We start from the raw sequence: 20,516 nt of genomic DNA, 5'->3' as shown, positions 1-20,516 counted from the left end.
AAAAAAAAACTAGGGAGTGTGCCCAGGCCCTGAGTTCAAGTCCCAGGACCGCACCGAAGGAAGGAAGAAGCAAGGAAGGGAGGGAGAGAGAGAGGGAGGGGAGACTGCCTATCATGTGTGAAACTCTTAGTTTAATTCCCACTGCAAAATACAATTAAATAAGGAGAACAAGGGTTCATTCAACTACAGGTACTATAATTAAATCAGAACAAAACAGAAGTCCTACCAAGAGATTTTCAATCATGAAAACAAATTCCATACCATCATTTGGAGGGCCTTTAATCAACCCTAGAATTAATGTATGATCACCTACTTCCTTAAGATTGCCAATGGAATCCAGGCATGGTTGTATAGCCTGTAATTTCAACTACTCTCAGCTACTTGGGAAGCAAGAGGATAGCAAATTTAAGGAAGGGCAAGGCAAAGCAAAGTAAGCCTGTCTTGAAAATAAAAAATGAAAGAGCTAGGGTGTGACTCAAATGACAAGTATCTGCTCGGTAATTAACAGACTCTGGGTTCAATCTCCAATACAGCCACACACATACATATATACACACACATACACAAATTAATATTAAGTATTTAATGTTTTAGAGACTTCAAAATTTGCTGACAGGTTTGATAAACACCTTTACAACACCTTCTAAAGAGAGGCTAATTAATTCTCCTTAACTGGAGCATCATCTAAAATAATTATAAGAATTGTAGGGGCTGGGGATATGGCCTTGTGGCAAGAGTGCTTGCCTCGTATACATGAGGCCCTAGGTTCAATTCCCCAGCACCACGTATACAGAAAACGACCAGAAGTGGCACTGTGGCTCAAGTGGCAGAGTGCTAGCCTTGAGCAAAAAGAAGCCAGGGATAGTGCTCAGGCCCTGAGTCCAAGCCCCAGGACTGGCCAAAAAAAAAAAGAATTGTAGCCAGTGCTCGTGGCTCACCCAGGAGGCTGAGATCTGAGGATCTCGATTCAAAGCCAGACAGTGCTGAAGAGTCCCACTGAGACCCTTATCTCCAATTAACCACTCAAAAACTGAAGTGAAGCTATGGCTCAAAGTGGTAGAGTGCTAACGTTGAGCAAAGGAGCTCAGGGACAGCACCCAAGCCCTGAGTTCATGCCCCATGACTGCCAGTCCTGGGGCATAGACTCAGGGCCTGAGCACTGTCCCTGGCTTCTTTATGCTCAAGGCTAGCACTCTACCTCTTGAGCCACAGCACCACTTCCAGCTTTTCTATATATGTGGTGCTAAGAAATCGAACCCAGGGCTTCATGTATACGAGGCGAGCACTTTACCACTAGGCCATATTCCCAGCCCTAACAGGAAATCTTTTTTTTGCCAGACCTGGGTCTTGGACTCAGGGCCTGAGCACTGTCCCTGGCTTCTTTATGCTCAAGGATAGCACTCTACCTCTTGAGCCACAGCGCCGCTTCCAGCTTTTTCTATATATGTGGTGCTGGGGAATTGAACCCAGGGCTTCATGTATATGAGGTGAGCACTCTTGCCACTAGGCCATACTCCCAGCCCCAAATATATATATATATATATAAGAATCTTAACAAGGAAAGTCCAAGTCAGACTAATTATTCTGATAGTAGACATTTTATTATTCTGTTTTTTGTTTGTTTTTGCCAGTCCTGGGGCTTGAACTCAGGGTCTGAGCACTGTCCCTGGCTTCTTTTTGCTCAAGGCTAGCACTCTACCACTTGAGCCACAGCGCCACTTCCGGCTTTTTCTATATATATGGTGCTGAGGAATCGAACCCAGGGCTTCATGTATACGAGGCAAATACTTTACCACTAGGCCATATTCCCAGCCCCGACATTTTATTATTCTGATAGTAGATAGTTTAATACAACTTTTTAGCCAAACAACTGTATGTACTTGTCCACAGCAAAGCAATTTAAGATAGCTGGCATTCCTTACCTCGAACCAGTTGGGTGCACTTTACCACATGTGTATGTGGGTGATCAATTGTCAGTTCAAAACCTGTAAGAAAAAAGTAGCTGGTTAAAGTTATTCAACACATTTCATCCTTCTTTGGAGTTATTAAAAGTCTTCCTTATCTTTATTTTCCCCGAATTGCTGTAGAAGGGCTAAGAATATAGTATATTCTCTAAGATGCATTTTCTCCTCTAAGTTGCCTATACAGCTCTCCAAAGAGCTGAGTAATCAATCCAGTTAAGATCACAAGACTGTCAGTTGCATGGCTCAAGCCTATAATCCTAGCTACTCAGAGGCTGAGAGCTGAGGATCACAGTTTGAAGCCAGCCCAGGCAGGAAAATCTGTTAGACTCTTATCTGCAATTAACCACCCAAAAACCAAAAGTAGAGCTGTGGCTCAAAGTGGTAATCTGTTAGACTCTTATCTGCAATTAACCACCCAAAAACCAAAAGTAGAGCTGTGGCTCAAAGTGGTAAAGCATTGGCTTTAAGCAAAAGAACTCAAGGACAGTGCCGAGGCTCTGAGTTCAAGCCCCATGAGCAAAAACTAAATAAATGAAAATTAATTAAATAAATTTAAAAAAATCACAAAACCTCTAAAAGATCAAAACAGAAAAATTTTAGGGCTGGGAATATGGCCTAGTGGCTAGAGTGCTTGCCTCCCATACATGAAGCCCTGGGTTCGGTTCCCCAGCACCACATACGTAGAAAATGGCCAGAAGTGGTGCAGTGGCTCAAGTGGCAGAGTGCTAGCCTTAAGCAAAAAGAAGCCAGGGACAGTGCTCAGGCCTGGAGTCCAAGGCCCAGGACTGGCAAAATAAACAAACAAATAAATAATTTAGGTGCACAGGACATAATACGATTAAAAAGGTAATCACTGAAATGACTTTTTAAAGCTTTATTTTGAGAAAAATTTAAACCTATTCCTTACCTTAGTTTGTTGCTTTGTGTCATTTCAATTATAACAACTATTTATCATTTTACCCAATCTCAAACAGTCTCTATCAAAATTGCTTATTAAGCAGGGTCAGTGTGTCTATAAAAATTACATTTGAAGCTTGGTGCCAGTGGCTCATGCCTATAAATCCTATCTCCACAGAAGACTGAGATTTGAGGACTGTAGCTGGAAGCTAGCCTGAAGAGGAAAGTCCTGAGACTCTTATCTCAACTAATCACAGAAAAAGCCAGAAGTGACACTGTGGCTTTAGCAGTAGAATGCTAGCCTTGAGCAAAAGTAGCTCAGGGACAGAACCCAGGGCCAGAGTTCCAGCCAGAGGAGGAAAAAAAACAGGTTTGAATAATTTCCTTTCTTAATTATACAAATAAAATTTCCCAATACAAAAATTCTGAGAAAGCTTGGAATATGGCCTAGTGGTAGAATGCTTGCCTCGCATACATGAAGTCCTGGGTTCCACTCTCAGCACTGCATATGTAGAAAAAGCCAGAAGTGGCTCAAGTGGTAGAGTGCTAGCCTTGAGCTAAAAGAAGCCAGGGACAGTGCTCAGTTCAAGCCCCAGGACTGGCAAAAAAAAAAAAAAAAAAAAAAAAGAAAAGAAAAGAAAATACACAGCCATGCACCAGTGGCTCACACAATGTAATCCTAGCCACTCAAGGAGGCTGAGATCTAAGGATGGTGGCTCAAAGCCAGCCAGGACAAGGAAGTATGTGAGACTCTTTTTTTTTGCCAGTCCTGGGGCTTGGACTCAGGGCCTGAGCACTGTCCCTGGCTTCTTTTTGCTCAAGGCTAGCACTCTGCCACTTGAGCCACAGCACCACTTCTGGCCATTTTCTGTATATGTGGTGCTGGGGAATTGAACCCAGGGCCTCATGTATACGAGGCAAGCACTCTTGCCACTAGGCCTTATCCCCAGCCCCGTGAGACTCTTATCTCTAACCACCAGAAAAGGGGGAAATGGCGCTGTGGCTCAAGTGGTAGAGCGCTAGCCTTGAGCTGAAGAGCTCAGGGACAGTGCCCATGCCCAGAGTTCAAGCCCCATGACCAAAAACCAAACCAAACAAACAAACAAATCCGAGAAGTTTACATGATTTAAAATTTTCTAACAGGATAACTCATTTCTTCTTCTTTTTTTTTGTCAGTCAGGCTTAAACTCTGGGCCTGGGTGTTGTTCCTGAGCTCTTCAGCTCAAGGCTAAGGCTGTACCACTTGAGCCACACAGCACCACTAGGATAACTCATTTCTGTGAATTATATCTTACTCGTTTCTGTACTTAAAAAAATAATAAAAATGTGTCACTTCAGGAGCTGGGAATGTGGCTTGGTGGTAGAGTGCTTGCCTAGCATGTATGAAACCCTGGGTTCGATTCCTCAGCACCACATAAACAGAAAAAGCCGGTACTGGCAATGTGGCACAAGAGGTAGAGTGCTAGCCTTGAGCAAAAAGAAGCCAGGGACAGTGCTCAGGCCCTGAGTCCCAAGCCCCAGGACTGGCCAAAAAAAAAAAAAATTGTCACTTGAAATATACCACTATTCCTTGATGACTTTGAGGACTGAAATAAAAAATAGCAGAAGGGCTGGGAATGTGGCCTAGTGGTAGAGTGTTTGCCTCCTATACATGAAGCCCTGGGTTCGATTCCTCAGCACCACATATATACAAAATGGCCAGAAGTGGTGCTGTGGCTCAAGTGGCAGAGTGCTAGCCTTGAGCAAAAAGAAGCCAGTACTCAGGCCCTGAGTTTAAGGCCCAGGACTGGCCAAAAAAAAACCACAAAACCAAAAAAATAGCAGAAACTAACTTGAGATAAACTATGAAGAATTCAACGGTGTGTGTGTGTGTGTGTAAAATGCAGTTGTACCAATAATTTTTTTTTTAAGGTCAGTTGTGAGGCTTGAACTCTGAGCCTGGGCACTGTCCCTGACCTCTTCAGCTCAAGGCTAGCACTCTACCACTTGAGCAACAGTGCCACTTCCAGTTTTCTGGTTGTTAACTGGAGGTAAGAGTCTCATGGTCTTCCTGCCCGGTCTGGCTTTGAACCTCAATCCTCAGATCTCAGCCTCCTCAATAGCTAGGATTACAGGTGTAAGCCACTGGCGCCCAGCTCCAATAACTTTTATTAACTTAATTTCATTAATACATTTTATGTATTGATCTTTCAAATAATATCTCATGACTTCCTACCCTTCTTAAAAAAAAAAAAAAAAAAGATAGCTCATAAGATTAAGAAAGCTGGGCACACACCTGATTAAGAAAGTGGCTCACGGGGCTGGGGATATGGCCTAGTGGCAAGAGAGCCTGCCTCGTATACATGAGGCCCTGGGTTCGATTCCCCAGCACCACATATACAGAAAACGGCCAGAAGTGGCGCTGTGGCTCAAGTGGCAGAGTGCTAGCCTTGAGCAAAAGGAAGGCAGGGACAGTGCTCAGGCCCTGAGTCCAGTCCCCAGGACTGGCCAAAAAAAAAGAAAGTGGCTCACACCTGTAATCCTAGCTACTCAGGAGGCTGAGATCTGAAGATCACAGTTCAAAGCTAGCCCAGGTAGTAAAGACTGAGACTTTTATCTCCAATTAGCCACCAAAAAGCAAAAGTGAAGCTGTGACTTTACAGGTAGCACACTTGCCTTCTATGAAAAAGCTAAGACCAGCATTCAGGTCCCAACTTCAGTCTTCAGTTCTAGTACACACGTACACACGTACACACGCACACACACACACACAAAATTTCCTATCCTTCATTAGATTTGTCTATTCAACCCTAATATTTTCACTGTTAGCTAAACACTGGTTACCAAATTTAAAAGCAAATGCTCTTAGCAACAATGACTGACAGACTGAAATAATCATGGTAAGAAAATGGTCCTTTAAGATTTTGCCACTACTTATTAGGTTAAAAAGTACTAAGCATAGGGAAAAAATAATAAAAATAAAAATGTCAATAACTACTGTTTTAAGGGTCAACTGTCCCTTCATTCCCTTTAGGATATAGTCCAGGGTTAAACTATTAGTCTGTAACCATTCTTATTCCGAAACCAATTTATGAACTTGGCAAAAATCCTGCCAAAGGATTTTCTTCCTATTTTCTATTTTATAAATATTAAGTCATTATGCTACAATAATTTTTAAAATTAAAAAAAATTAAACTTACCTAAAGTCTGCAAAATTATGCTTTCCAAAATCACTAGATCTTGAACTTGCTGCAGGTAAGCCTACAGACAAGAAAACAAATTATTCTCCCCAAAGGCATAGTATAAAATGTAAACAATTTTAACACCCTATCCCAGACAAACTGAAACATTAAAATACAATCCTTATACCTATCCCAATTCAACATGCAGTTTCCTTTATATAAAAACAAAAATAAGAAACAAAACTGGCTAGGCAGCCAAGCACTGGTGGTTTACATCTGTATCCTATGTATTCAGGAGGCTGAGATCTAAGGATCATGGTTCAAAGGGAAACCAGGCAGGAAAGTGAGACTCTCATTTCCAATTAGCCATCAAAAAGTTGGAAGTGGGGCCATGGCTCAAGTTAGTAGAATGCTAGCCTTGGGCAAAAAAAAAACTCAGGGACAATGCCCAGGCGGAGTCCAAACCAGGAGCTGCAAAAACAAAACAACTGCTGGGCGGAGCACCAGTGGTAAGCCATCTATAATTCTAGCTACTCAGTAAGCTGAAGTATGAGTATCAAAATTCAAAACCAGGGGCTGGGGATATAGCCTAGTGGCAAGAGTGCCTGCCTCGGATACACGAGGCCCTAGGTTCGATTCCCCAGCACCACATATACGGAAAACGGCCAGAAGTGGCGCTGTGGCTCAAGTGGCGGAGTGCTAGCCTTGAGCAGGAAGAAGCCAGGGACAGTGCTCAGGCCCTGAGTCCAAGGCCCAGGACTGGCCAAAAAAAAAAAAAAAAAAAAAAAAAAAAAAAAAAAAAAATTCAAAACCAGGGGCTGGGAATGTAGCTTAGTGGTAGAGTGCTTGCCTACTATGTATGAAGCCCTGGGTTCGATTCCTTAGCACCACATAAACAGAAAAGGCCAGAAGTAGTGCTGTGGCTCAAGTGGTAGAGTGCTAGCCTTGAGCAAAAAGAAGCCAGGGACAGTGCTCAGGCCCTGAGTCCAAGCCCCAGGACTGGCAAAGCAAACAACAAAAAATTCAAAACCAGCCTAAGCAGGAAAATCGGGGAGACTTTAATCTCCAATTAACCACAATAGAGGTATGGCTCAAGTGATTGCCAGCCTTGATCAAAAAAAGCTAACGGAGTGCACCCAGGTCCTGTGTTCAAGCTTTAGTAATGGCACATGTACATACACAGCACTATTCACAATAGCCAAACTATGGAATCAGATGCCCATCAACTGAATGGATAAGGAAAATGTGGTAATATACACAATCATAAAAATATGAAATTTTTATAATTCATAGGACAATAAAAGGAAATGAGATGTTAAGCAAACTTCCCTTTAACTGAAAAAAAAAAAAAGCTTTCTCTCTTATGTAGAATCTACACATTAAAAAAAAATTAACCACCAAGCCAAGCACTGATGGCTTACATCTATAATCCTAACTGCTACTCCTGAAATCTGAGGATAGCAGTTCAAAGACAGCCTGGGCAGAAAAGTCCAGAAGTGGCACTGTGACTCAAGTGGGAGAGTGCTAGCTTTGAGCAAAAGAAGCTCTCAGTGACAGTGCCCAGTCTAAGTCCAATCCCCAGGACAAGCACATATACACATAAAAACACCAAAGAGGAGGAAGCAGAGCTATGACTCAAGTGGTAGAGCATTAGCCTTGAGCAAAAGAGCTCAGAAACAGCATCCAGGCCCGAGTCCAAGCCCTAGGACTGGCACAAAACAAAATAGCACCATCAAAAAGCCAGGAAGAGCTAGGAATATGGCCTAGTGGTAGAGTGCTTGCCTAGCATGCATGAAGCCCTGGGTTCGATTCCTCAGCACCACTTATATAGAAAAAGCCGGAAGTAGGACTGTGGCTCACGAGGTAAAGTGCTAGTCTTGAGCAAAAAGAAAACAGGGACAGTGCTCAGGCACTGAGTTCAAGCCCCAGGACTGGCAAAAAAAAAAAGCCAGGAAGTAGAGCTGAGCCTTGAGCAACAAACTCAGGGATCAAGCCCTAGGACCAACAAGAATGATAGAAGTGTAAATAGAGACTGTTTACTTAGGTTTCCATCTACTGGACCAAACATCTGCTGACCACCTCATAAGAACCAAAGATTCAGGGAGTAATTAATATAAATATGTTTTTAAAAAGTGAATATTACTTGGATGTGATATGAATATGAGATGTTCTCCCAAGATCCATGTGCTTAGTGTCAGCTAGAAGTGTAGCTCAAGTGGTAGAAAACTTGAGTACTAAGAACAAAACACTATACTATGTTCAAACCCAAATATTTTTCTCTTTTTCTCTCACACACACAAACACATACAAATACACACACACACACGATTGGTAGCAACTGATAAGCTTTTGGGAAGTGATTATATCATGAAGGGTCTCTTCGTCAGTAGACTGATCCATTGATGGATTGAGAATTTGATGGCACTATTAGGAGATGGTAGAAACTAAGAAGCAGGTGAAGAAAGAAGTCCCTGGAGGTAGTCCTGGAACAGTATATGTTGTTCCTAGCCCTTTCCATTTCCTGTCTGCCATGAAGTAAGCCACCTTACTCTAGTATAAGCCCCTCACCATGATGTTCTACATACACATGGACCCAGAAGCAACACAACCAAGTTGACTATCAACTGAAACCTCAGAAACTAAACCAACATAAATACTTTCTCCTTTAAATTGTTTTCTCAGGTTGCTTATCATAATAATAATTAACTTTGTTTTTGTTGTATTTTTGTCAATGCTATGAACTAGTCTCAAACCTAAATAACAGTACAGAACAAAAACTTTGTTATCAATAAGGGCTATTACTAGTAAGACATATTAGTAATCATAGCAATCATGAGACAGAAGCAAAAAAATGCCAAATTCAAGATCAGCCTGAGCTATAGGCAAATACTGCCACCAAAAGATCCACCAATAACCCAATTAAAAATGGGAAAAAGGATGGGCTGGGAATATGGCCTAGTGGTAAAGTACTCGCCTCACAATCAGCACCACATATATAGAAAAAGCCAGAAGTGGCGATGTGGCTCAAGTGGTAGATTGCTAGCCTTGAGCAAAAAGAAGCCAGAGACAGTGCTCAGGCCCTGAGTTCAAGCCCCAGGACTGGCAAAAAAACAAAACAAAAAAAATGGGTAAAAGGAGGCTGGCAATATGGCCTAGAGGTAGAGCGCTTGCTTCATATACATGAAGCCCTGGGTTCAATTCCTCAGCACCACATATACAGAAAAAGCCACAAGTGGCACTGTGGCTCAAGTGGGAGAGCACTAGCCTTGAGTAAAAGAAGCTCAGGGACAGTGCCCAGGCTGAGCCTCAGGACTGGGAAAGGGTGGGGGGAGGGGAAAAGAGGACAAGGGGGAGGGAGGGAATATGAACAAATGCCTGTGAGGATGTGAGGGAAAAAGAAAAGAAACCCTAATACACTGTTGGTGGGATTGTAAATTAGTGCAAGCACTCTTGAAGTCACTATGGAGATTCTTCAAAAATCTAAAAACAGGAGCACTACAATCCAGGGACATCACTCTTAGTCATTTATACAACAAAGGTACCTGCACATCCATGTTCATTACAGTACTATTCATAATACTCAAGGTATGGAAATAGTTCTTGATGGATCAATCAAATGTGGGATACACACACATACCCCAAATGGAATTTTATTCATCCATTAGGAAAAATAATATTTCATTTTCAGAAAAATGGATGGACCTGCAAAATATTTAGTGAAGTAAGCCAAGCTCAGAGAATAAGAGTGCATGTTTTGGGCTAGGAATATGGCTTGGCACTTGCCTAGCATACATGAAGTCCTGGGTTTGATTCCTCAGCACCACATAAATAGAAAAAAACAGAAATGGCTCTGTGGCTCAAGTGGTAGAGTGCTCGTCTTGAGCAAAAGAAGCTCAGGGACAGCGCCCAGGCCCTGAGTTCAAGCCACAGGACTGGAAAAAAAAGAGTGCATGTTTTCTCTCATATGTAAACATACTTGAGAACACATACAGGGTCATACACAAATACACACAATCAAATTGACTAAAGGATGGTAGGAATGAGATAGATAGCATGTATATGTAACCTATGTGAACAATTAACAGGTAGTTCAACAAAATGAATACAAGGAAGTATGAATATGTTTTGACCAAGGAGTATGGGGACTAAAGAGAAGGGAGGAATGAAAAGAGGAATGGTAGGTGAATACATACTACTCAATATGAAAAGTGAACTAGGAAACTTAAAGAGATGTGTGGGGGATGGGACAGATTGGGTAGAGGAGATGCTGGAAAGATGCTGATCAGATGCATTGCATACATAAAGTGATGTTAAATTGAAACTCCTTTGTAAGACTATTTGCAGAAAAAATTAAAAACAAAAAAACTAGTGACTTTCATAAAGGATCCATAACAAAAATTTATCATTAAGAATGCACAGGGGCTGGGAATGTAGCTTAGTGGTAGAGTGCTTGCCTAGCATGCAGGAAGCCCTGGGTTCCATTCCTCAGTACCACATAAACAGAAAAAAGCCAGAATTGGTACTGTAGTTCAAGTGGTAGAGTGCTAGCTAGCCTTGAGCAAAAGAAGCTTGGGGATAGTGCTCATGCCCTGAGTTTAAGCCCCAGGATTAGCAAAAGATAAAAATTAAAAGGTAGAGATATTTACATTTCTTAAAGAGGGAATCATTTGGGGCATATACATGTATATGATGAAATTCTACCTACATATTTTTCCCCTTTACTATCAAAATGAAGTACAGAAGGGTTAGTTTCATATGTAAGGCAGTGAGTACATTTCTTGTTCAACTTGCTACCTCGTCCCTCCTCCCCCCACCTCCCCTCTACATATCTTTTTTAAAGTAGAGAACAGGGAAATATTTGGGATATATTAAGAAAAACAGAAAACAAATGCTTACATATTGATAGCTGCTCATAGAAAGGCAGCTGACTATAGTAATTCATTTATGTCTACATCTCTATGGTCCAAAATGCATCTAAATGATATATTTTCTTTGCTTCTGTACATTTTTCCATTTTACTACAATAAGCTTGCCAAAAATAGATTTCTTGTTAATAAGAACATTAAACAATCCTTGAACAGCCTATGTTCAAAATAATAGTCCATTAAAAAAATAAGAACAGGTAATTTAGTACCTACCTCACTCCTAGTGTCAGGAAGTGATTCCTGGGGATGGAGACAAGCGTGAGCTACCTTGATAACATGCTCCAATTTTTTGGGCTGTTCCTCAACCTTTGCTGCTAGAAACAAGGCTGCTGGAGCCACAGACTGCAAAGAAATAAAATTTCAGACTTATTTTTAGATTAAGATAGACCTAAGGAAGATCTCTCAAATCAAGTTCATTGCTTGCCACTACTTCATCACCTCTCATTTATTATGCTTTTCACCTACTTACAGTACTGTCTTTTCCTCTGCTATCTACTTGCCAACACCAACCCTTCAACAAATTCTACAATAGTTTTCTACTTAAAATGAGATTCTTAGCCAGGAGCCCAGTGGCGCAAGCCTATGAACCTAACTACTCAGAAGGCTGAGACCTGAGGATCACAGTTCAAAGCCAACCCAGGATTTGCGACTCTTTCCTCCAATTGAATTGACTACCAAAAAAGCAGGACGTGGAGTTACATGGCTCAAGTGATAGAGCTCTAGCCTTGAGCACAAAAGTTCAGGGACAGCACCCAGGCCAGATTTCAAGCCCCAAGACCAGGAAAACTTTAAAAAAGGAGAGAAAGGGACAGACAGAGATAGAGAAAGAGAGACACAGACAGAGGGAGAAAAAGATTCTTTCACTATTTTTTTTTTGGGGGGGGGGGTGGGCTGGCCCTGGGGCACTGTCCACTGAGCTCCTTTTGCTCAAGTCTAGCACTCTAACATTTGAGTCGCAGCACAACTTCTAGTTTTTTCTGTGATGAACTGGCAGTGTCTCACAGACTTTCCTGCCCCAGCTGGCTTCAAACCGTGATCCTAGAATTACAGGAATGAGCCGCCAGCACCCAGGTCACTGTTTTTGTTTTGTTTTGAAGACAGAGTCTTGCTAGCCCAGGCTATTCTGGACTTCATGATCCTCCTGCCTCAACCTCTCAAGTGCTAGATCACTGATGCATGTCACCACAAATGATAACCTGGTTACTGTTTTTGAGACAGGGTCTTTTTAAATTTGCTTGAGATGGCATTGAACTTACGACTCTCTTGCTTAGACTTCCAGAATAGCTGGGATTACAGGTTATGTACCACTATCCCTGAAATGCTTATTTATAATCCTGCTGTTTTAGCTATGTAGCAAAAGAAAAAAAATCCCATACAAGCAATACACAATAACAGTTCTTTTCCTTTGCACGCTTCAGTTATATATAGAATTTGCTGTGTATACATACACAAGACAAGAATAAACAAAGTCAGAGAAATATGGGCATAAAGGTATGGGCATCTAGGCATGAAAAACATTTGAACACTAAACCTGAATAGTTAAGTGAAGTAGATAATGGGCTGTGAGATACTAATGGTTTAGTAAAACTACCACAGATGATTTTAGAAAACAAATGTGGAATTCAAGGATTTAGGAAGATTAATCTGGTGATGGTTGAGACTAGAAGGAAAATATGAGATGCACTGAAAAATAAATATATATGTATATGTGTATATGTATGGTTTACTGTTTTCTGTTTATTCAGTCAGTCACAGCCTTGAACTCCGAGCCTGAGCACTATCCTGAGCTCTTTTGCTCAAGGCTAGTGCTCTACCACTTGCAGCCACTGCGCCACTTCCAACAGCAGCAGTTCCAGTTTTCTTGTGTGTAATTAGAGCCTCAAGGATTTTCCTGCCTGGGCTAACTTCAAACTGTGATCCTCAGATCTCAGCCTCCTGAATAGCTAGGATTAAAGGCATGAGCCACCAGCACCTGGCCTAACAGAGTAATTCTTATACCAGTTAAGAACATAAAATTTTCTTCATTAAATTAAAACAACTACTATAGGCTTCTTTGGGCAGGTACTTTGTATATTAAATTATTTAAATCCCATCAATTACTCTATGAAATAGGTACTATCAATGCATATAAAGATGAGAAAGAAGCCTGAGGCCTATGGTCATATGACATGCGCAAAGTCATGTAGTTAGTAAGTACCACAGCAAGGTTCCCAGTCTAGAAACATTGTTTCTCTTTGGGGGGAAGGGGGAAGGGGGAAGGGGAAAGGATACCCTAAGTAGTTCATTATTTTATATTTACATTTTTAAAAATATTAAAGATGGTAAACAATTCAATTAATGCCAGGGAGGATGGCACACATCTATAATCCTACCACTCAGAAAGCAGGGCTATATGGTAAGTTCTCAGCCAGCCTGGGCTACATAGCAGAACCACAAGGGCTTTTTAGCCCAGCTACAGTTGAAGTATAAAAAAGGAGGACCTCAGTTCAAGCCAGCCTAGGCAAAAAAAGCCTACATCAAAACTATCCCAGAGGGCTGGGAATGTGGCTCAGTGGTTGCCAAGCATGCATGAAGCCCTGGGTTCGATTCCTTAGCACCACATAAACAGAAAAAGCAGGAAGTGGCCCAATGTCTCAAATGGTAGAATGCTAGCCATGAGCAGAAAGAAGCCAGGGAAAGTGCTCAGGCCCTGAGTCCAAGCCCCAGGACAGGCAAAAAAACAAACAAAAGAAGCTCAGGAACAGGAAAACAAAACTATTCCCAGCAAAAAAAGGGCTTGAAAGCATGTCTCTCTCAAGTACTGCCAAGTTCAAATGCCAGTGCTACCAAAAAACAAAAGTTAAAATAAGAAATCATAATAAAATAATGTCCAATATATACACTGTTAAGTGATAAAGGAAAGTTGCACCAAAATGGTGTAGTAAGACATTTATTTTGTGTTCCAGTCCTAAAGCTTGAACTCAGGGCTTAGGTGCTGTCCCTGAGCTTTGCTCAAGGCTAGTGCTCTACCACTTGAGCCACAGCTCCCCTTCTGTTTGTGTTTTTTTTTTTTGTGGTTAATTGGCCCTAAGAGCCTCACAGACTTTCCCCCTTGGCTGGCTTAGCACAATGATACTCAAACCTCAGCCTCCTAAGTAGCTAAGATTACAGGTATGAGCCACTGATTATAGTTTATAGTTTATGTATAGAAAAATGGCCAGGTACAGTGGCTCACACTTGTAATTCCAGCTATTCAAGAGGTAGAGATCAGGAGATGGCAAGCATAAAGTACAATGTCCTATCTGGGAAAATAAAGAAATAAACAAAAGCAATGTGTAACAAAAGTAACAAAAGTAAATTGGGCCTATAATCCTAGCTACTCAAGAGGCTGAAATCAGAGGACCCATGCTTGAAGTCAGCCTGGGCAGGAAAGTCGGGAGACTCTTCTCTCCAAACTAAGCTTAAGGTGGAGCTGTGCCTCAAGTGGTAGAACTCTAGCCTTAAGCAAAAACAACAAACAAACAAAAAACACCACAGAACAGCACCCAGGCCCTGAATTCAAGCCCTAGGACTGAAACAAAAACAAAATCCAGGATTAAAACAAAAAGAAAAAAAGGTACAAGTGGGCCCTTTTGCCTACCAAACACCAGGCCAAATTCAGACCCCACTACCACCAAAAACTAAAATAAGTTAAAAAATAAGATGTCTGGGCTACTCTATGTCAAATGTTGATAATTACCTCTGGAGAGTGAGATTACACAAGAGATTTCCTTTTTACCTTTATACATTTCTTTGCCAAGTCAAATTATTACCTTTGTAATTAGAACAAATATGAAAAACGAACAGGAGCTTGATAGGATATGTGACATCAATGTCACAACAACTTGCTAAGCACTGTCAATTCTAACTTCATAGGCTAGACTAAATGGGTGTTATTTTTATGCTAATTCCAGAACATATCTAAAATCAATCCAACAATACCAAGTTTATCTAATAATTGGATTTCAGAAAAAAAATCTGATATTGAAAACAAGATCTCCACATTAAGAAATTAACAATGGAGGCTGGGAATGTGGCCTGCGGTAGAGTGCTTGCCTAGCATGCACGAAGCCCTGGGTTCGATTCCTCAGAACCACATAAACAGAAAAGGCCAGAAGTGGTGCTATGTTTTGTGTTTTTTTTTTTTTGGCCATTCCTGGGCCTTGAACTCAGGGCCTGAGCACTGTCCCTGGCTTCTTTTTGCTCAAGGCTAGCACTCTGCCACTTGAGCCACAGCACCACTTCTGGCCATTTTCTGTATATGTGGTGCTGGGGAATCGAACCCAGGGCCTCATGTATACAAGGCAAGCACTCAGCCCCAGAAGTGGTGCTATGGCTCAAGAGGTAGAGTGTTAGCCTTGAGCAAAAAGAACCCAGGGACAGTGCTCAGGCTCTCAGTCCAAGCCTCAGGACTGGCAAAAATAAATAAAATAAATAAAAAATTAACAATGCTAGGTGTGGCAATAAATGCCTATAATTCTATCAGGAGGTGGCTGAGGTACAAGATCAGTTTGAGGGCTGGGAATATGGCCTAGTGGCAAGAGTGCTTGCCTCGTATACATGAAGCCCTGGGTTCGATTCCCCAGCACCACATATATAGAAAATGGCCAGAAGTGGCACTGTGGCTCAAGTGGTAGAGTGCAGTCTTGAGCAAAAAGAAACCAGGGACAGTGCTCAGGCCCCGAGTCCCAGGACTGGCCAAAAAAAACAAAAACAAAAAGATCAGTTTGAGGCTGGCTTGTACTGCATGGTGAAACTATTTCTTACATTATAAGCGCTATTATCGAACTTTACAGATTGCCCAAAAGCTATTACCCTAAATCTGAAAAAAGATTCATTAAAAACTAACATTTGGGCTGGGAATATGGCCTAGTGGCAAGAGAGCTCGCCTTGTATACATGAAGCCCTGGGTTCGATTCTCCAGCACCACATATATAGAAAACGGCCAGAAGTGGCGCTGTGGCTCAAGTGGCAGAGTGCTACCCTTGAGCAAAAAGGAAGCCAGGGACAGTGCTCAGGCCCTGAGTCCAAGCCCCAGGACTGGCCAAAATAAATAAATAAATTAATTAAAAAAAAAACTAACACTTATAAAATAATAATAGAATGTGTGATCACTAACCCATGTGTTCATCAAGTTTATCCTTTATTACCCTGAGATGTTATTAGACAAATACAATCTTACCTGCAACTGGGTTATCACTATGAATTGATCTCCAAAGGATTTACAGTAACATTAAAGGGCCCATTTCAGGTAGCAAAACTGAAAATACCACTACTGTATTAACAATTCTGTCCAACGGAAATACAATATTTTATATTTAAAATAAAGTATTTTATATTTAAAATTCCTTAACAGTAATTTCCTCACTTGTCATCACATATTGTACCCTCTCCTCCAACTATTCATTCTTTGGATTTTATCATATTTTTGGAAAACTGAAGATATACTTGGTTTTCCATGATCACATTGTTTTTCACCACCATAAAAATTATATAGATGATTTTTCCCTTGAGTGTTACTCCTCCAATCTATTTTTTTAATTAGGGAATCTACTCATTATAAGGACATACTAAACCTACCAGAAACCTAGTCACTTCACAGGGTCAGTCTGAAATTCTAAAATTCAAATCCCAACTCAGTAGCAAAGGCCCAACCACAAAATAAACCCTTGAAATCAGTCACAAAAGAAAAAAAAATGGTACTTACATCTCCAGGAAACTGTGTAAAAGACTGGATCATATAGAATCGATGCATGTATACTATAGCAGTGTTGATAGTCAATTGTGAGCTGAAGTGTTCAAGTTAAGGATCAAGAACAGGTAGGCTAGCACACAATTCCCACAATACAATCTCCATCTCCTCCCCCCAAAAATAATGGCCAAACACAATAGTAGATAGTCCTAAATGGAAGTAACCTTCAAAGTGTAGGTCTGTAGGGTTATTTTTTTTTTCAGTGTATTAACTGCAATTGACGGAAGTTGTCTTCCACACAACTGATACTTTAATATAAACGTTCAAACCAAAACCTCCTCACGATGTGTGAATCCAAACTACCTAGGATCTTAAATCTTTTTTGGCTATTTGCATTCCACAAATCCTTAATCAGATTAACTAGACACTCCCTAACCTAGCCCTAAGGTATACTCCACTGTTTCTCTCCCGAGCCTTCTAAACTCCAGCAATTAACTTTTCAATTTCACTTTCCCGAACTCATAAGTGGTGATCCCGCGGTCACACACACTTGAAATGGCTTGATATTCATGCACTGAAAATACTCTCTCTCAGCACACACCTCAGGATCTTGTACTAGCATGGTCACTTTCACGAAGCCAAAAACAAAAACAAAAAAAACACCCTTTAAATGCCTTACTTCTAAAGACCCTTTCAGGCACATGAAGTATACAGACGACACAACCCCAAGGTAGCAACAACTTTAATAACTGTATTTTCCAAAATATTTGAACACTAGATCTACAGATCTACATTCTTACAAACGTAAACCGACATCTCCCTCTAAAATTCTGTACAACTCTAACAGCTACTATTAGAACGTCCGAAAGCCAAGCGTTGTGATGGGAATCGAATCAAGCGCCAAGACACCATTTTACAGACAAAAACGACTAAGATTTTGACAGGTTGCTTAAAACAGCTAACAAGTGTGAGGAGCGGATTTTGAGACAGAAACTGGGGCACTAATTCTAGACCCCCTTAGAAGGCCTTCATATACCGAGTTTCCCTAAACTCTCTTTACACAGTAAAATTCTGTAGGACACATCAGAAAGGAAAATCTCCAAGTTACACGGACAGGTCAGAATACACTGAAGAGCAGATAGAGAAGGCAGGCTCAAACATAAAGCCGGGAGAACATTCGAATTTCCACTAAGGTTGGTGGCGAGCGAGCGGGAAATTGACTCCGCCTCGTTTCCCTCGCCCAGTTTCAACCCGCGCCATTGTAAACTCTCCCCGGTTTGGGGAGAAAAAAAGAAAATCAGCTCCTGCCATTTTCTTACTCAATTCCGTCCCTGCCGGAGCCTGAACCACGGAAGCCGAAGCATGGCAGGGCCCACTCCAAGGCCGAAGGCCTAGGCCGCAAGGATACACGTAAAGACGTTGTCCCATCTCCTGGAGTAGATTGGCTGCTTGCTGGCGATAAGAAAGTTCTTTATCTGAGTCCAGGCCAAAACGACGGGATGGGCTATTTTCCAGCTGCTCTCGAGTAAAATACCATCGTTTGTTGTCGTTCTTCCTCTCTCCCTCCATAGTGCTTCAACCAAAAGGCAGCGGCAAAGGCTGCAGGCGCTTCCTAGCGTCACCTAAGCGGCGACACACATCCGCTGTACCGAGACAACTGCGACGTGACGCACTTCCTCCGAGAATCGGCCGCCAAGTGGTGACCCGCTTCCGCCAAGGAAGCGAAAGTCAAAGGGTCTACTTCCTGTCTAGATCTCGCGATACCCTGCAGATGAACGAATTAGCCACTTGGCGACTAGGAACTACCTTGAACCTAGGGCGCAGGCGCGGGTCACGTGATCGTTGAGTAATGGGGTGTAACTAGAAGTGTGTGTGGTTTTGGTTTTTTTTAATAAAACCACGTTTTTTCGCGCGAGAACTGGGCTGAGCCGCGATAGAGGGCGGTGTTGCGGCTGCGCATGTGCACGCCCACGCGCCGCGCTGTGGTTTCTTGGAGAGGTGGGTTCCTCGGTGGCTGGTGGTGGGGATCCTAGTAGAGAAAATAGGTGAGCCTGTCAGAAAACAGAAAAAGCTGAGGGTTGGTGGCCCACGCCTGTAATCCTAGGTACATAGGAGTCTGAGATCTAAGGATCGCGGTTCAAGGTCAGACCGGGCAGGAAAATCCTTGAGACACTTAGCTCTTAACTAATCACCTCAAACCCGGAATTGGCTCTGTGGCTCAAGAGGTAATGCGTTAGCCTAAGCAGCTCGCGGACAAAAACCTAAGCCCAAGGTCCCAGAGTTCAAGTCCCAGAAAAGTGGTCAGACACAGAGTCCCTGCTCCAAATCCAAAGTTGTTGGTAGCAGTGTCAGGTAGTTGGAAAACAGCCGAAGGGATTCCTATGTTTTAGTCACAGAGATCCAAATTAAAGGAATAAGATGGAATTAATATCATTTACTAAATGTTTACATTTCCCAGACACAATATGGGCCTTAAGCTAGCTAAGCAGGCTCCTCTTAAGAGGTGAGCTCCAGCCGCTGCTGACTTAAATATGTTGTTTCATTTAGTCGGCATAACTCAGGCAAGAAAACGTTATTCTAATCCTTGTCTATAAGTGGGTAAATTAAAACTGCCTTTTCTGTATGGAAAGTTCCACCACCATCCCGCACATGGAAATTTTGAGAGTTCATGACCTCTGTCAAGTATCGCAGCTCCAACGTCTAATAACTGGTTGAGCCTGGAAATACATTAACTTCTGTACCTCTTATATAAAATATAAATGATAGTACTAACGTTTAAGTTGCCAAAGCGTGGAAATGAAAATTTAATGAAAGGCAATTAAAATATTCCTGGTACTGGGGACGTACATTCTGTGCATCTTATTGTCAAAGGTTTTTGTTTGCTTTCTCTTGCTAGTCAGGGCCACATTCCCTTAGCTTTTTCTCTCAAGGGTGGTACAGCTCAGCTTCAACTTTTTGCTACTTAATGGGAGATGATGCTCTCTTTCTCTTTCTCTTTCTCTCTCTTCACACCCACACACATAAATGGCTGTTTGTATATACATACACTTATTTGTATATACAGCATACTAAAAGAAAAAATACAAAGCCAGATGTTGGTGGCTCACACTTGTAATCCTAGCTACTCAGGAGGCTGAGATTTGAGGATGGTAGTGTTAGAAACCATCCCGGGCAGGAAAATTCATGAGACACTAATGTCCAATTAACCACTCAAAAACTGGAATTGGAGCTGTGGCTCAAAATGGTGGAGTTCAAGTCCCATGACCAACAAGAAAAATAATAATAAAAGCATCAGAACCAGATTCATGTGTTACAGAAAATTTTAAATTATTAGACAGAATTTAAAATAAACAATATCTAAAGATAGACAAGTAGAGAATATGCAAGAACCTAGAGGGGTAATGTAAGGTAGCCAGAGATGAAAACAAAGAATCAAAAGGAGAACAGGCTAGTAATACAAAAACAAAAAACTGTAGTGGGGCTCAGCTCAAATATTTCAGGCCTGCCTGACCCAGGCAGGGTTTAAAACCCCAGTACAGGGGCTGGGAATATGGTCTAGTGGCAAGAGTGTTTGCCTACTATACATGAAGCCTGGGTTCAATTCCTCAGCACCACATATACAGGAAAAACCAGAAGTGTCGCTGTGGCTCAAGTGGTAGAGTGCTAGCCTTGAGCAAAAAGAAGCCAGGGACAGTGCTCAGGCTCTGAGTTCAAGCCCCAGGACTGGCCAAAAAAAAAGGACAAAAAAGAAAAAAGGGACTGGGAATATTGCCTATTGGTAGAGTGTTTGCCTCGTATACATGAAGCCCTGGGTTTGATTCCTCAGCCACATATATAGAAAAAGCCAGAAGTGGTGCTG

At 41.8% G+C, this 20,516-nt stretch overlaps 1 protein-coding gene across 3 annotated transcripts in view; it reads right to left on the bottom strand.

Moving 5' to 3' along the window:
• The window catches only part of Ccnt1 (cyclin T1), a 28,485-nt gene extending 10,102 nt beyond the window's left edge, over positions 1–18,383 (bottom strand). Inside the window, exons 1-5 of one of the 3 annotated variants that reach the window (XR_007213693.1) lie at positions 18,066–18,383; positions 16,673–16,754; positions 11,161–11,289; positions 6,041–6,101; positions 1,923–1,985 (exon numbers count right to left, since the gene is read on the bottom strand). Coding sequence is in view for 2 of the 3 variants with exons in the window: in XM_048365419.1 (XP_048221376.1) it covers positions 1,923–1,985; positions 6,041–6,101; positions 11,161–11,289; positions 16,673–16,754; positions 18,066–18,226 (496 nt within the window). In the remaining variant the exon portion in view is untranslated. The remainder of the gene's footprint in view (positions 1–1,922; positions 1,986–6,040; positions 6,102–11,160; positions 11,290–16,672; positions 16,755–18,065) is intronic. The other 2 variants (XM_048365419.1, XM_048365412.1) reach the window with 2 other exon arrangements.
• Positions 18,384–20,516: the final 2,133 nt, after the last annotated feature.

The sequence above is a fragment of the Perognathus longimembris genome, chromosome 1, assembly GCF_023159225.1.
Source record: "Perognathus longimembris pacificus isolate PPM17 chromosome 1, ASM2315922v1, whole genome shotgun sequence".
NCBI lineage: Eukaryota > Metazoa > Chordata > Mammalia > Rodentia > Heteromyidae > Perognathus > Perognathus longimembris.
Note: the sequence above shows the minus strand (reverse complement) of the source record. Positions and strands in the feature narration are given on the sequence as shown.